The 15,901-nt window shown below is 37.6% G+C and overlaps 1 protein-coding gene across 1 annotated transcript; it reads left to right on the top strand.

Annotated features, from left to right (window-relative positions):
- The first annotated feature begins 447 nt into the window (after positions 1–447).
- LOC127797776 (conserved oligomeric Golgi complex subunit 7) lies at positions 448–14,994 on the top strand. Its single transcript, XM_052330917.1, has 10 exons — positions 448–856; positions 4,433–4,522; positions 4,629–4,748; positions 4,833–4,934; positions 5,064–5,344; positions 6,287–6,432; positions 9,129–9,327; positions 11,571–12,258; positions 13,644–13,976; positions 14,294–14,994. The coding sequence occupies exons 1-10, from the start codon at positions 572–574 to the stop codon at positions 14,573–14,575; spliced, it is 2,526 nt and encodes an 841-aa protein (XP_052186877.1). The 5' UTR covers positions 448–571; the 3' UTR covers positions 14,576–14,994.
- Positions 14,995–15,901: the final 907 nt, after the last annotated feature.

The following is a 15,901-nucleotide window of genomic DNA, read 5'->3' as shown; positions in this document are numbered from 1 at the left end:
TTCATACTTTTCAAATTTATATTTTTATTTTCTTATTTTTTTCTTTAGTGCACGCACTTAGACAAAAAAAAAAACGTCATTTTGTAAATTTGATTAATTTAGTTATTTCAATTATTTTCAACACAAAAATCAAATTGAATCAAATTAGCTAGATTTTTCAAAAATTAAAATTGAACATAATCGAATTAAATTTTATCAAAAGTTGAATTGAATTGACAATTTCAATTGATTCAATTCAATTATTTTGATTAAACTAAAATTTTACACAGCCTAATACGAGTAATATCCAACCATAATTTGGACTATCAAAAAGTTAGGCAATATCAAATTAGAAAAATATTTAAAAGGAAAAAGAAAAAATCCGCATAGCCTGTTTGTTTGTTATCCGGAGGGAGGATATGTTTTCGTCCATAGATTAGAACGACCCCGTTCAATATCCAAACACCCCTGAATAAACAGAAATCTCATACCGCGAAGAGTGAACAGAAGAGAAGAACTCTCCGTTAAACTGAACCGATGAATTGAACAAGTAGAGTGGAACAGAGATCGAATCATCTGGTGATCTGTAAATATGATGGTGGATCTGACCTCGTTCTCCGATGAGAAGTTCGATGCCAAGAAATGGATCAACGCGGCGTGCCAGGCGCGGCACCCGCAAGAGCCGGTGGAGAAGCACCTCGTGGATGTGGAGATGAAGCTGCAGATGTTGTCCGAGGAGATCGCCGCCTCCCTCGAGGAGCAGAGCGCCTCCGCCCTCCTCCGCGTGCCCCGCGCCACTCGCGACGTCCTCCGCCTTCGCGAGGACGCCCTCTCCCTCCGCCATTCAGTCGCCGGTATCCTCCAAAAACTCAAGAAGGTAACATCTACGCCGTACTCGCAAGTCCTCGTGTTTGTAGCATTATGTTCTGTTCTGAAATTCGTGAAAATGTGCTTCAGTTTGGATGAATTGTTCAAGTTTTTTCACTATATCGGTCTAGAATGTATGCATTTGCGTGTTCGCTTGCACGTCGATCTAGTAACTGAATTAAGTTAAAGCTCTTACCGGCCCTCTCCTCTGGCACCCTGTCGTCGGCGTCCCCCCAAAACTTGTAGGCGACGCTTACAAGGCCTCATGTTGATGGCGTTGTACCTAATTTCTCAAAAAATTGGAAAATTTGTGATGAATTTGAGTGAATGGTCCTAGTCACATCCCCGTGGATCTAACATTTATGACATCCCGTGTTGGTACACATGGAATATGCTGTTGAAACAGTAGTGTTAGAGTGAATATAGAAAGGCCTGGATCAGAGTTCTCCCAATTGGATGGATTGCCTTCAAGGCAGTTGGATACACACACATATATCTACGGATTGTATCTTAATGTAGAATAATCACTTGGTGTTAGATTTAGGCTTTTAGTAATTGCACCAGATTCATCCGGAGCATGTGTATCTGTGGTTACATGTAGATATATGGATACATATAGCTTGATTAATATGCTGTAGAAGCATATTTGCAATGGCTAATATAGAAAACCCAAATCTGAATGCATCCAATTGGAAAGATAGCTAGGTTTTTTTAGGTGGTACTGGTTTTATCTGCTGATTGTATCAGAATTGGCATCACGCACTTGGGAGTTATTAAGGCTTTTTAGTCAGCTATGCTTGAGTTTAGATTAAGGCTTGTACTTGCTCTTCTTTTCTTTTTCTCTGAATAAGTAACAAAATATACATAGGAATCAATCACCAAAAGAGGGCAAATCCTATACAAAAGAAAGCACAAAAGTTACATACGAAAAAATCTCAGCAACAAAAATGCATACATGAATGGAGAAAGAGGGAGGGATTGTCCAACAACTACAATAATAGTAAATGAGAATGGTTCCCATAACAATAAAAAGTCTGAGAGTCTATGCCCTCAAAAGCTCTCAAGTTCCTCTCTAATATGCTACATGAAGTATTTACCTTTCACATGGACAAGCCAACTCCATGGACCTAAAAAATCATTTTATAGAAGCTAGCATCATCCATTGAACACCAAAATGGGAAAGAAAAGGCCCAAATGGGAAGTAGCCATAACTTAACCTCACTTTCTCAAATTATCAAAACTAAGAACCAAACCAAGCTGGAAGGAGCTGTCAACATCCAGAATATCTTTTAGGTCTCCTCCTTCGTCATAAAAGTCATTGTAGAACAAGCAAAAAGAAAGGTCACCTCCTTTCAGCAGATGCTGAACTCATTTATCCTCATCCTGTATCATACATAAATGAGCTCCAAGGATCTCAAAAAAAAACTGGGGGTAACTATTTTTATCTCCACCTAGTAGCTTGTGATGATGATTGGCCATCAGAAGAGGTTAAAAAACAAGTCACACAGTGATCTGTGACTACAATATCTAGCCAAAATCTAACTCTACGCCCACTCTCAACCTCAAATGACACGAACTTAAAAAGTTCTCCCTAGACCTTCACAATCCCCTCCCATAATCCTACCATGCTAAGGGACTTAAGAGGGCATGCGGACCAACCCCTATTAGGACCCACACTTACCAACATTAAACCTATTCAAAAGACCCTGCCTGTTGCACAGAAACCTCCATAACCATTTATCAAAGAGAGGTTTGTCAAACATTTTCAACGCTCTTATCCCTAATCTACCCACAACCTTAGGAAGACACCCTTTATTAGAGATGACAATTTTTACCTAAGTCAACCGCTATTTGACAAATTTGGTCCATTTGGGGTTGGTATAGATCTAAAATTTTGTCTAACAGGGAGGCTATGATTAATTTTTTTTTTGGGGGGGGGTGGTGGTGGCGGGGGGAGGGAGAGTAGGGGGCAGGTATAAGGCCCCCAACTTGGATGATTGTAGATATGTATACATATATATATATAATGTTGTTTAGTATAGTGTTGATGCATTATGCATACATAAGCCCAACCAGCCAACTTAAGGCAATGTTGTTTGTTGGTTGCTGGGCTGGCACATACTCATGTTGGGCAGTTTGCAGCTGGGACTAAGTTTTAGTTAAATAAAAAATCAACATTCAACAATGTCGAGAATACAAATAGTAATATAAAAGCTAAAGTTAACCCTATATCTACCATCTTAAGCTTTTAGATGAAATGGTGGTTAACAACTCAACATGGTATTAGAGCAGGCAAAAGGTCCTAAGTTCTGATCTCATTGCCAACCCAATATTTCATTAGTTGCATGTGTTTGGACCAGTTATGCATTGAAGCCTGGCCACGTGAGAGGGGACATGTTGAAAGTAAAAATAATAATAGAAAAGATAAAGTTAATCCTCTATCTACTTAAGTTTTTAGATGAGGCACTCCTAGGTGTGTGGTGCAGCTCTATGTGCCTCATCACCACTGAGGTGTAGTGCCATGCATGAGGTGCACACCTCATGTGCCTTGTATATGTAAGTGTATTAAAACCCTATTTCTTGTCCATTTTGTTATCTCCCACTGGCCGGGATCCTTTGGCAGTGATATTCACACATTGGAGAACTAGTTGCATGTGTGGGCTCGTGGCCTGTCCTCTGGTGACCTGTTTACACCTACTGAGTCACTGGAGGCAGGTGACCACCCTCTTGGTGACCTTTTCTGTGTTAGCCAGCATGAAATTGTGGTTGTTGGTTGCGTCACTGTGCATTCCCTGTGCGTTCTACTCTATTTTTATTTCTTCTGATTTCTTTTACAATTTAGAAGAAACTAATTGCAAAAAAAAAAACTAATTCTTTGTTGTTATTGTTTTTTGCTTTGTTCTACTCTAATTTATTTTTCTATCTCCTAACTTCTATTGCAATTTAGAATAAATTAATTGCAAAAGAATTTTTTTTCTATACTTGTTTTTCACTGTGTGTTCTACTGATTTCTTTTTTCTCTCTTCTAGTTTCTTTTGCAATTTAAAAGAAACTAATTGCAAAAGAAACTAACTGTTTTTGCTGTGTCTTCTGCTGTAGTTTTTTTCTTTCTTATAACTGCAAAAGAAATTAGAAAAAACTAATTATCTTTCTGTAATTGTTTTTTGTAATGTGTTCTGCTGTAATTTTTTCTTTCTTCTAATTTCATTTGCAGTGCGGAGAAACTAATTGCTTTCTGCAATAATATTAGTTGTTATTATAGGGTTAGTTATTTTTCATTTATGATTTTATGAGTTTGCTTCCATCTCCTTATAGGTACATATTGAAAAAAAAATGGCTTATAAGTATTTTTTAAGCATTTTGAATAAATTTGTGCCTCTTGTGCACGAGTTTTACGATTCGCCTTGTGCCTCATGCCAAGGCCCCAAACATTCTTTTGCACTTCAATGTGCCTTGCCCCTTTGACAACCATGCTTGAGATTATGATTTCTCAAGGGGAAGGAAAATATAAGTGCTTATATCTGTACATTTTTATGGATAACCAAATCAAGAAAATCATTTTTAGACAAAGAATGTGTTTTCACAGGCAGAGGGATCCTCAGCGGAATCTGTAGCCACCCTAGCCAAAGTTGATACAGTCAAAAGGAGGATGGAAGCTGCATACGAAACATTGCAGGTAGTAAAGATTATAATAATCTGTTTTTTCTGACTTCTGGTGCAAAGTCTACCAGTTCAACAAGAGGTCTTTTAGGAACTGATTTGTTTATGTCATTTATAATTAGGACGCCGCTGGGTTAACTCAATTAAGTGCAACTGTTGAAGATGTGTTTGCTAGTGGTGATCTTCAACGTGCTGCTGAAACCTTGGCTAACATGAGGCATTGTTTGTCTGCTGTTGGTGAGGTAAATATTTATCTTAGCCAAGTTTGCTGTGTTTGTCATCTGTAATACTCCATCTCCAATTTTTCTGAAGCCCTGAATTTTCAGGTTGCCGAATTTGCAAATATTAGGAAGCAGCTCGAAGTTTTAGAGGACAGATTAGATACAATGGTTCAGCCACGTTTGACAGATGCTTTATCCAACCGCAAGGTTAAATGCTTTCAAAACTGGTTTACATTGGTTGCCTTCATGTTGTTTGCCTGACTTCTTTACCTTTTTGCTCTTGGCTCCTATACACGTAAATTTCTTCAACTGTTTCTTCCATTTCTCGATCTCCAGGTCGATGTTGCTCAAGATTTGAAGGGAACTCTTATTCGAATTGGGAGGTTCAAGTCTTTAGAGCAGCAATACGCTAAAGTTCATTTAAAGCCTATAAAACAGCTTTGGGAAGATTTTGAATCAAGACAGCGAGCTATGAAGCTTGTAAGTGAGAAAAATGAACTTGAAAGGATATCCAGTAGTCAAGATATTCAGTCAAGCTTGCCTGCAGTTTCATTCTCCAGTTGGTTGCCCAGTTTCTATGACGAATTGCTGCTTTATTTAGAACAAGAATGGAAGTGGTAAAGTTGATGCCTTTAGTTCCTGTTTCACATTCCTTTTGTTGTTAGGATAGAGTTGATAGACAGGGACAATAAATATCTAAACTGAGGATTTTCTTGCTAATATTATTTTTCACATGGGTGCTGATTAAAAATGTCCTTGATAAGTGCACACTATAGAGAACTGCTTTATGCTTTTATAAGCCATGCCTTACTTATAGAGTAAAGTAATTAGAAAAGTCTATGGCCTCTTTAGAGTTGGTTATGTCCCCTTTCCAAGGAATATTTGAATCACTTCATCCTCTTCCCTACTCTTTTTTCTTGGGATTCTTATCATGAGAGGATGTGCTTTTGTGTAACTTGTAATAGGTAGTGCATGTGAAGCATTCATTAATTGGTTTACAGTCTCAAGGTTTCCTACATTGTCCAGGCTTTACTGGTAAACGACCTTATGGTTCTGTATTTTATCATACGTGGAATGTACACGTATTTTCTACTTTTACATTAACTTGGTAGACAGTAAAGGCACTGTGAGGGTTCTTCTGAAACACCAGTGTCTTGGCAAAATATGCAGGATGACCATGATACCACGCATATCTGGGTGCCATATTCAGAACATGAAGGATCAATGTGATAACTGCAATACACATTTCTGCATGGAGTGCCAATGTTTACTGTGGTCTACGTGTTGCTTAAGTGTTTTAACTCAAGATCTGCGTTTACTTAAATCTGCAAAGATATATATTAATGTAGTTCTCTAATCTCCAAAATCATCTAGTTAGGTAGAGCATAATTCCTGGATGGTGACCTTTGGTCTTTGGTAATTCCTCCTTTAAGAAAATTTTATGCCTTGGGAAATTCAGGTTTGCTAATGAAGATATTATGTTGAAATGTATATTCTATAAGATTTACTTTTTCTCTCAGAAAGAACTTAATTCCTGGATTTGCATGTCTTATTCACAGGTGCATGATTGCTTTTCCAGATGATTATAGGACTCTTGTCCCAAAGCTTCTAATTGACACAATGGCAACAGTGGGTTCAAGTTTTGTAGCCCGTACCAACCTAGCAACGGGAGAAGTTGTTCCTGAAACAAAAGCATTGGCTAAAGGTTGAGCTTTAGCACCTCTATGTGTTTGTATTAAGTAGAATTTTCTTCTTTTAGACAGTATATTTTGTTCTGCATGATTTGACAGCAACAGGGTAATATGGTATATATTGTTGGGTTTGTCTTTCCATTTTCAGAAGTGAAGCTCATTAAATTTTTTGATGGTTTATGTCTTACATTTTCCTCCTGTATGTCGCCCCTGCGTCTAGTCAATGCAAACTTCCTGCATTTTGTTTAAAAAAAAAATAAAGATGAAAATATTAGCAGGAAGTTTATTATCTAATAGACTTTACATGTGTTTTTCAACAAATCTAATGAGCATATACATGATAAAGCAAAACAAGAAATCTGTTTTGTTATTGAAAAAAAAAGTGACACAATCATTATTTGTCAGACTCTCTTCCTCCCTTTCTATGATACACAACCACACACAGAGTTCATATATGAACATATATAGACTCTTTCCCTCCCTCTCTGTGATACACAACCACACACAGAGTTCATATATGAACATATATAGACTCTTTCTCTCCCTCTCTGTGAAACACAGCCACACAGAGTTCATATATGAACATATACAGACTCTTTCTCTCCCTCTCTGTGATACACAACCGCACACAGAGTTCATATATGAACATATCATCCGACCATGTTTTCAAATCCTTGATTTATCACTTGTATGTGATCCTCCAATACATGCACGTAACTTGATATACAGTTCACTAGCAGTGGGGACCTTTGTATGAAACCTTGGTAAGATGCCAAGTGACTTGCAACAATCTTAAGTCTGATATTGTAAATATATCTCCGTGGCTAGATGAGTTTGTTGGTCTTTGATGTGATAATACAACTATGGGTTTTTGCTGCTTGTTTGATTATCTGTACTAGTTTCTTTAAGCCCTGTGGTGTCATATCATTACAACAACAACAACAACATATCCAGCCTTTATCCCACTATGTGGGGTCGGCTACATAAATTCTAGACTTCCATGTATTTTTATCTTTTGTCATATCTTCATTGAGATCCATACACTTCATATCAAACTTTAATGTCTCCCTCAAAGTCTTCTTAGGTCTGCCTCTACCTATTTTTTTGATTAATTGTTCCATTTCATCAACTCTCCTCACAGGAGCATCTCTTGGTCTCCTTCTCACATGACCAAACCATCTTAGTCTAGTCTCTCTCATCTTCTCCTCTATTGGCACTACTCCTATCTTATTACGAATAACTTCATTTCTAATTTTATCTTTTCTTGTATGGCCGCATATCCATCTTAACATCCTCATCTCCGCTACACTCGTCTTTTGCTCATGTTGGTATTTGACTGCCTAACATTCTGAGCCGTACAACAAAACTGGTCTTATAGATATCCTATAGAATTTTCCTTTCAATTTTAATGGGATTTTACCATCACATAACATTCCCGATGCATTTCTCCATTTTAGCCAACCTGCCTTAATTCTATGTGTGACATCCTCGTAAATTTCTCCATTTTTTTGAATCACTGATCCCAAATATCGAAAATGGTCTTTTCTTTGTAAGATTTGGTCTTCCAATTTTATTATAACATCATCCATTCTTGTATTCTTACTAAATTTACATTCCATACATTATGTTTTCTTTCTGCTTAATTTAAACCCCTTAGATTCTAAATTGTTTCTCCATAACTCAAGCTTAGTGTTCACTCCTTCTTTTGTTTCATCCACCAACACTATGTCGTCTGCAAATAGCATACACCATGGCACCTCTGTCTGAATATCTTTAGTGAGTTCATCCATTACTAAAGCAAATAAGTATGGACTTAGTGCAGAACCTTGATGCAATCCTATTGTAATTTTAAACGGTTCAGTATCCCCTCCGCATGTTCTGACCCTTGTCTCTGCACCATGATACATGTCCTTAAGGGCTTGTATATAGGCTATTTGGACTCCTTTCTTCTCTAAAACTCTCCATAATACTTCTCTAGGGACCCTATCATAGGCCTTTTCTAGATCTATAAACACCATATGTAGGTCCTTCTGATAATCCCGATACCTTTCCATTAGGCGCCTCAGTAGGTATATAGCTTCCATTGTTGACCTACCGGACATGAAACCAAACTGATTTTCTAAGACCTCTGTTTCTTTTCTGAGCCTCTATTCTATTACTCTCTCCCAGAGTTTCATGGTATGACTCATTAACTTAATTCTTCTGTAATTTTTACAGTTTTGAACATCTCCTTTGTTCTTATATATAGGGACCAAAGTACTCTTCCTCTACTCATCTGGCATCTTTTTTTATTTAAGAATCGCGTTAAATAATTTCGTTAGCCAGGAGATACCCTATTCTCCCATGCATTTCCATGCTTCTATTGGTATATTATCATGTCCCACCGCCTTATGATTTTTTATCTTTTTTAATGCTTGCCTTATTTCATTTGGACTTATGCGTCGATAAAATGTATAGCTCACGTTCCCTATGGAATTACTAAGATGTCCCAACCTAACTCTTGTGTCGCCATCATCATTGAATAATTTTGTGAAATACTCATTCCATCTCTCCTTAATCGCTCCCTCATTCACTAATACATTTTGATTTTCATCTTTTATGCATTTCAAATTTGATCTAGAAGCCTGAGTTTCAGAGAGACAATTTCTAGATTTGATGGATCTGGATTTAGGTACTGAATCCATTTGCAGTTGTGATTTTCAATTTGCAGGTCTGCTAGATATCATTTCTGGTGATATGCCAAAGGGCATTAAAGTTCAGACCAAACATATTGAGGCACTGATTGAACTACACAATGTGACGGGGTCTTTTGCTAGAAATATTCAACACCTGTTTTCAGAATCTGATCTCCAGGTTTTATTGGACACACTGAAGGCAATATATTTCCCTTATGAATCATTCAAACAGAAGTACGTATGACTGGGCTTGATGCATGCCCTTTATTTGTTTATTTATTGCTTTTGCTATTTCATTCAAATGATGCTATAACTTGGGAACTAGAACAGGAATTGTAGAAACAATTGCTATTAGAAGTCTTGCATTTTTAGGTGGTCAAAGAACTCAAAGAAAGTTACTTCTAAAGTTTTATTAGATGAAAATGAACAAACTGAAGTGTTAAAGGATATTTCGTCAATAGTTGTTAGAATGAGTGGTGGATCATGCCATCCCAATAAGTTCAAGGATGGAGCACCTACTAGGATATTGTTTTTTTTTTAATTATTTTTATGGATGCTTAAAGATACCTGCCCATGTGTGCCCACACACTAGAGAGAGTCTTAAGTTGGATGCATGTGAAACAAAATCTGATGTTGGAGCATATTCTTTGATTTATTTGTGTTTTTATTTTTCTTTTTTGTTTAGTTTATGTTGTCAATTGTCGAAAATCCATGATGTTTGATTTAACAAATTTTAAGTTGGTTGTACTACCTAACACAATCATTCTCCTTTATTTGAGCTTGGGACTGCCTGTAGAAAGAACTTCATGTGGAATTATTGGGGCTTTTCGACTTCCAGCTGCAAATGACACATGTCATGGAGTATAAACATGTGCCAAAACATGTGGAGATAATGTTTTCAGTTACAATTGGATTACGTCAACAGTTCCCTAATAATGGATGAACTCATTGAACTTATCCAGGCAAAGGTGCTTGTCAGGGTCTTGGTCCTGACAGGGTAATTCTCCTTGAGTGAGGGGAATTAGGGTAGGGATGAAGAGAGAAAGAGAGAGGAAGAAACGGGAGAGACAGAGTGAAACAGAGGGAAATTGAGAGATAGGGAAGGAATTGAAAGTTGATAAAGAATTCATTGATGCCTTTTATTGAGAGGGAAAGTTCCTTTATATAGGCCCATCCTCCCGCCAATCATTGGCAGTTACACCCTAACAATCGGTGGTTATTTCTCCAACCATATTAACAATCTACCCAACCACCTAACTGCCCCCTCAACCGTTTAAACCCCTAGCTAACAGCCTACTGTTACTTGTTACAGCTGTAGCTAACAACTTACTGTTACTTGTTACAACTGCCAACCCACTGTTACTTCCCCCATACTACCATCTCAACCCTCTAACCACCATAGGGTTCTGATAGTGCCTTGGTGTATATGCCATTTGCTGATGGCATTTTGTCGATGGATGAGCCAAAAAAAAAAAGTGAATACTAAGCTCTAGATGCGGAGGAACACTTTAAAATCTAGAGATTTTAAATTAGCATATTGAAAATTGAATACATGGAATGTAAGTTCTAGTAAAAATATCAGTTTATGGTGAAACTGGAAGATCAATTCATTTCAAGCAAAGATCAGTTTGATGTCTGGGAGACAATTATGATGATTCATGCAAGAAGAAAACCAATAGAGGCTCTTATGAGAAGAGCGAATGGAATGGAACAAGTGTCTAGCAAAAGAGGCAGAGGAAAACTAGGAAAAACTTGGTGGGAGACACTTAAGTTATAAGTTGTAAAGGCCTTACATAAGATAAGGTCATAGATAGAACTGGTGAGTTAGAATTAGGTAGCCAAATCCATATAAAGTGATAAAATCTTGATGTGTTGTTGTTTAGCTTATTATTAGTATTTATATTATTAGCTTTAACAAGTAGTCATGTGACTATAATATGACTTTTTAGTATAGCGGGATGGCTGAAATTAGAAGGATTCCTTTGTGATAAATGACTTGCACTTATTACTGCTATGACCTTTCAAGACAATATGTAAATATCCTTATTATTCTAATTCAACTTTTGAGGTTTTGTTAAACCCTAATTTTCATGTTATTGTTCCAGCTTTGATTTGTTTCCTTGTTTCTTCAATCTCCCACTATGTCAGGATCTCTTGGGAATTATGTTTTGGTAATCGTGCTTGATAGTGACTTCAGATTCAAGAACATGTTCTCATCATATATATGTCTAGAATGACTCAAAACTTATAACCAAAACTTATTCACTCTGATTATAATGCATATAATATACCCCTGAGTTGAGTACATGTTAATTACATGCCTCATGCTTAAGTTGGACCAAGCACATATTTACTTTTGTCTTGTATCACAATTGGGAAATTGCAGTAAATTATTCAGTTTTGAGAAACATAATTATTTGGCTCAAGAATGTATCCTGTTTTCCATCTGATAACCTACTACATAACCTGCATTGTAGGTATGGACAGATGGAACGTCTTATCCTCTCTGCTGAGATTGCAGGAGTAGATCTTAGGGGAGCTGTTGCTCGTGGAGTTGGGGCCCAGGGAATTGAACTTAGTGAGACAGTACGAAGAATGGAAGAATCCATTCCACAAGTCATTATTCTTCTTGAAGCCTCTGTGGAGAGATGCATCAGCTTTACTGGTGGGTCTGAGGCAGATGAGCTAATTCTTGCCCTTGATGATGTTGTGTTACAGTATATTTCCATCCTGCAAGAAACCTTGAAATCATTGAGAGCCATATGTATAGTGGATATTGCGGGTGATGGTGTTGGTTCAAAGAAGGAAATTGGACTGGACAAAAAGGAAGGAGTTCATATTTCTCGTAAGACTGACTTGATTTCAAATGAGGAGGAATGGTCCATTGTCCAAGGTGCATTGCAGATCCTCACTGTGGCAGATTGTTTAACAAGCAGATCCTCAGTCTTTGAGGCTTCCTTGAGAGCTACTCTTGCTAGACTTAGCACAAGCCTCTCATTTTCAGTATTTGGTTCTATGCTGGACCTAAAAAACCATGCCCATGTGTCCATTGATGATAGAAGTGGCGAGTTATCTTCAGGTGGGAGGGCGGCCTTGGATGTGGCAGCTTTAAGGCTTCTTGACATTCCTGAGAAGGCTCGGAAACTCTTCAACCTTTTAGAGCAGGTTCACATTATACTTGTGTTGTTATTTTGAACTCCCTTTTTCCATTTATTTCCTGTTCTATTTGGTTAGGAGTTGGGAAGAACCTCATGTTGCCTCAGTCTACTTCTTTGTGTCCATCCTTTGATGAATCTGATTATTTTCCCTACATTCCAGTTATGTACATGTCACCGAATACCCACCCTGAAAACAATGAAATAATGTGATCTAACTGGAATAGATTAGATGGCACATGATTTGAAAAGAAAAGTTTTTAAGTTAAACGGCCAGAAGGATAGCTGCCAAATAAACAAAATCAAGGAATCAACAAACTGATGCAATTAAGTTAAAGAGTGCCTACATGATGTATTTTCCTGACTCTCTCTCCCCCTCCCTCCCTCCAATAATGTACAGCGAAAGATAGTTCCATCCCCAGGGGCTCTAGTGGTGAAGTCCTTTTCTTCTCCTCTCTATGTGAGGATAGCCAAAGAAGCCTCCTGCAATGGTGATGGCAATGGCAACATTCTCTTCTTCTATTCTGTTTCTATCTGTTGCAATAGCCAAAGAAAGCACTGTCACTGGAGGTTCTTGGCAACCTTCTCTTCTTCTTTTGCTTCTTCTCTTTCATTTGTGATGGCCAAATAAGGCTTTTGAAATGGTGACTTCCTCTTATTTCTCATTCTCTTTGTTTCTCTCTCTCTTTTTTCATTGTAATTATTTTTTTTTTGAAATTATACCTAGCAATGTACTTCGCACCCAAATTTGGAAATTATTTTATTGTATTTGAAATTATTTTTGATAAAAATATTAACTGAAATTATTACATATATTTAATCACTGTATAAACTTGACTAAGCTTTTTCGAACATGTTAAGATCTTAGTTGTTGCATCTCATATTTGGGACTGTAAGGAAGGCTTCCGTTGCTTAAGTGACAGTGTTTCTGAATACATGTGTTCAAGTGCATTTCCTTGTCTATGATTTTCACAGTAAGATCCTAGTTGGAAGAATTACTTTTAGCAAAAACAGCTGATGCTAATGGTTAGATTGAAATATATGTTGGCGCAGTGGTTGCTTCAGCTAGAGAATCTTAAGAAAAACAAAAATGAAAAGTCCAGGTCTGATGGAAGCTAATGTTGAACGCAATTTAAGAGGGCAATCTCTGCAGTTCCTTGCAACCTGTATGCCATGTTAACCATTCATTTTGACAATTTCTGCATTTTTTTTCTTCTAGAATTTATGAATGATCCTACATGTATAATTTGAGAGAATGGATTTGTTTGTTCTCCTTGATGGTTTTTGCCCATTTCATATACTTTCTCATCCCAAACACTAAATTCCGTTGTTCTTTTCATTTGGCATCGAGTTACTTATCTTGCCTCCATCTTATGTTCGTGTATTCTGTTACAGTCAAAAGACCCCCGGTTCCATGCCCTTCCAGTTGCATCGCAACGAGTCACAGCATTTACAGATGCAGTGAATGAACTTGTTTATGATGTTCTCATATCGAAAGTACGGCAACGACTTAGTGATGTGTCTCGTCTGCCAATCTGGTCGTCTGTTGAGGAACCAAGTGCTTTCCCTCTTCCAAGCTTTAGTGCATACCCCCAGTCCTATGTGACTAGTGTTGGTGAATATCTTCTCACTCTACCCCAACAACTGGAACCACTCGCTGAGGGCATTTCTAATAATGATGCCAACGCTGATGATGCTCAGTTCTTCGCAACTGAATGGATGTTCAAGGTAACCCACCTTTCTCTCTTCTCAGCATTTCTTTTTTCCTTTATAGAGGGGGGCGGCAGTTGTAAGTGGTAAGAACAAATAGGAGCCATCCCGTTGCTTTAATAAATTACTTCCATCTTCTTATAAATTGGTGACTTTGAATAGGACATGGGATTTGTATGGAACATGGCTAGGTGGATGTACGATAGACTCATTAAGTATAATTTTCCGTGAAATTATTTATAAAACACTTATTCTCTTCTATATACTAGTTTATGAAGTCCATTTTGCAATAAAAAGGTAAAAAATCAGAAATTATCTTCTCTTCTTGTCCTAAGGTTGCAGAAGGTGCAACAGCCCTTTACATGGAGCAGCTGCGGGGGATTCAGTACATAACTGACCGCGGTGCTCAGCAACTTTCTGCTGATATCGAGTACTTGAGCAATGTGCTTTCAGCGCTTTCAATGTCAATCCCTCCAGTTTTAGCCACTTTCCATGCATGCCTTTCAACCCCAAGAGATCAATTGAAAGACCTCATCAAGTCAGACTCGGGAATTCAGCTCGACCTTCCAACCGCCAACCTTGTTTGTAAGATGCGACGCGTTAGTTTAGATCAGTAAATTCTATACAGAAGGGACTTTTTCCTACCACCTGCCCCGTGGATAACTTCACAGATAGAACGGCCAGATAGAACAACCATAAGCAGACGACAAGACAACAAATCCGGAGTCAAAAGACTGAACATGGGCCGACTGGAGATTTCCAGTGCATGCACCACTGTTCACTTGAGTTGATTGTAGAGTTATTCATGCATAATTTTTGTCCCCCTTCTCCAATGGGCTTGGTTTTTACAGATTTTGGACAACAGCTTGTGTAAATTGCAGCAATTGAAAGCATTTGTTGTAGGTGGCACTGCAAGTGTAGCAGTGCCAATTTTACTGTGGATGGTGGTGATTCTGTCTTTTTCCTTGAAAATACTTGAAGTTGAATGGTAGCTTTTCCTTCCTCGTGGACTCACAATCTTAGTAGTCCTATCGCCTACCTTCCTTGGATACTCTTTTTGTTCTATCGACTCTAATGCACTGAGTAATCATCATTCACATATCCAAAGCATCTTGAGATGGAACTCACATATCTTGTTTTCAACAAATTTTAAAAAAAATGAAGGAAATTGAGAATATCTTATTTTTCATGTAATTTTTACTTTTGTGGATGACAATCTTTAAAATCAACTTTGTTTCTTCAAATTAGAATGTTTCAAGACATTTTAACACGATCCTGACTTTCATAATATTTGGAATCATAATATATAGCTTGAAACAATATCTAAATGAGCCAGGCCACTTAAAATTAACAACCTACTCAAACAACCATGCCACTCATACCCCAGTTTACTAAATCCTGTATATCATGCTTTGGGAAAGTGATATATTGTCTGAATTTGTGGGTCGAAAATGTAGGTCCAATGAGTAATTTTTTCCATTATATCTCTACATGAGATCTACACTGTAATTGTCAAATCAAATGCATGGAATCCCGACAACATATTATGATTCTTATGCTTAAACCCCATTAGATGAAGGTGGTTGTTTGATGACTGCATTCGTACAACAATGGCTTCAGCAAATTTAGCAGATGGCAACAACCACTGTGACAAGAAATACTACATTAAAATAAGGTCTGGGACCTCTCACAACTTCAGAGATTCGGTTCAGATTAAGAAGTAACAAAGCAAACAGAAATGAAGTTTCCAGAGACTAATTTCAGGATGAAATTACAAAACCCTTAGGTTCCCTCAACTAGAAAGAGAAGATGGAAAAACAAATTTCAAACAGTAAAATGAACAAATTTCCTTACCCTACTTTCAGCCGAGGCACTTCGTTGCATTCAACAACCTCAGCGAAGGACGTATTATCGCAGAGACTCCTTGAGCTCTGTAACAGGTT

The sequence above is a fragment of the Diospyros lotus genome, chromosome 3, assembly GCF_014633365.1.
Source record: "Diospyros lotus cultivar Yz01 chromosome 3, ASM1463336v1, whole genome shotgun sequence".
In the NCBI taxonomy this organism is placed as follows: Eukaryota; Viridiplantae; Streptophyta; class Magnoliopsida; order Ericales; family Ebenaceae; genus Diospyros; species Diospyros lotus.
This window is presented reverse-complemented; position numbering and strand designations above follow the sequence as displayed.